The 1,534-nt window shown below is 45.4% G+C and overlaps 1 protein-coding gene across 1 annotated transcript; it reads left to right on the top strand.

Moving 5' to 3' along the window:
* Positions 1-311: 311 nt before the first annotated feature.
* LOC113471677 lies at positions 312-1,036 on the top strand. The gene has a single exon (XM_026831007.1). It carries the CDS (start codon positions 314-316, stop codon positions 1,034-1,036), a length of 723 nt encoding a protein of 240 aa, XP_026686808.1. The 5' UTR covers positions 312-313.
* The last annotated feature ends 498 nt before the right edge of the window (positions 1,037-1,534 follow it).

The raw sequence follows: 1,534 nt of genomic DNA, 5'->3' as shown, positions 1-1,534 counted from the left end.
GTCATATGCTCAATGGAGCTCCTCCGGATACCCTAGGCCTCGCTCAGAAAACCGGGTGGATGTGCTCAGATTTATTTGTCGAAGTAATGAAACACACAAATTCATCCAAAGATTCGCCTACCTTGTTAATATATGATAACCACGAAAGCCATCTCTCAATGAATGCCATAGATTTGGCCAAAGATAACGGTGTCCAAATCCTTACCTTACCAAGATACAAATCATGGTAAATATTGTTCTCCGGAAATTCAGAAGTGAAACAAAATACACACGTACTGATGGTTACTAAGTAACCATACAGTTACCTCCAGTGATGGTCTTCCCCAGAGTCCATTTTCAAAGTCATATGCTCAATGGAGCTCCTCCGGGTACCCTAGGCCTCGCTCAGAAAACCGGGTGGATGTGCTCAGATTTATTTGTCGAAGTAATGAAACACACAAATTCATCCAAAGATTCGCCTACCTTGTTAATATATGATAACCACGAAAGCCATCTCTTAATGAATGCCATAGATTTGGCCAAAGATAACGGTGTCCAAATCCTTACCTTACTACCGCACACGTCAAACAAATTACAACCCCTGGACGTCGCACTGTACAAACCTCTAGAAACTTACTACGAGACCAATGTAGCATCATGGATGAACCACAACCCCGGCAAACAATTTACAATACTGCAGCTGCAGTGGGCATTGCTTACGCTCGGGCTAGAGAATATAAGACCTCTAAAACACAAATTTGTGTCCCGAGAGGCCGCTAATGTGGACAAGATTACCGCAGCAGAGCCTGAGGAACGGACCGACTCCCCTCACCTGTCGACCCCAAGCTACGAGTCCCTCTCCCCCGCCAGGCCGAGCGTTTTGCAGACAATGAGGCAGGAGATGCTGCCCGTCACGCAAAAACTGTCCAGCGTGGAATCTACAATTGACGAACTTCAACAAAAAATCTCAGCCTGGATGGCAGGGGCTGATCACTCTCCCCAGAGAGCACAACCAATTCAAAGTCAAAATTCCAAGATACAAATCTACATCAGCTGATTCATGGTAAATATTGTTCTCCGGAAATTCAGAAATGAAACAAAATCTCTAGGCAAGGGGGCTCCAATGCCAGGTCGTACGTCTTCGGCATGATGAAGACCACTGTGTCGGACAACCAGGCAATGAGCATGAGTCTATCTGGAAAGAGCACAACCAATTCAAAGTCAAAATTCCAAGATCCCACCGCCCGGCATACCCTACTGAAGATTATGAAGAAGAATCTTGCGAGTCTTCCCTCTCCCCAGATCTGTGGGGAATCAGTGAAGAGGAAAACCTACAAAAGAATACGGACTACGGGGGCTTTGAACCTTTCACAGCGGAAAGGGAACCAGAGGTACCTCCCCCCTCCCGAGCGACTTACTGACCTCCACATGGGGTGTCAGAAGTTCGAAAAACCGTCATGGAAGAGAGTGTTCTATGCCGAGGCCGAAAAGTCTTTCAAGCATGACTTACGTGTAAAATTGTGAAAAAAAAAAAAAAAATGTTATAAAATTTAAA

This window comes from Diaphorina citri, unplaced genomic scaffold (assembly GCF_000475195.1).
Source record: "Diaphorina citri unplaced genomic scaffold, Diaci psyllid genome assembly version 1.1 scaffold2789, whole genome shotgun sequence".
In the NCBI taxonomy this organism is placed as follows: Eukaryota; Metazoa; Arthropoda; class Insecta; order Hemiptera; family Psyllidae; genus Diaphorina; species Diaphorina citri.
The sequence above is the reverse complement of the archived record's forward strand: the minus strand, read 5'-3'. Positions and strand labels throughout refer to the sequence as shown.

Excerpts from the sequence above, each read along its gene's own strand:
- LOC113471677 (XM_026831007.1), top strand. The coding sequence starts at position 314 with ATGGTCTTCCCCAGAGTCCATTTTCAAAGTCATATGCTCAATGGAGCT.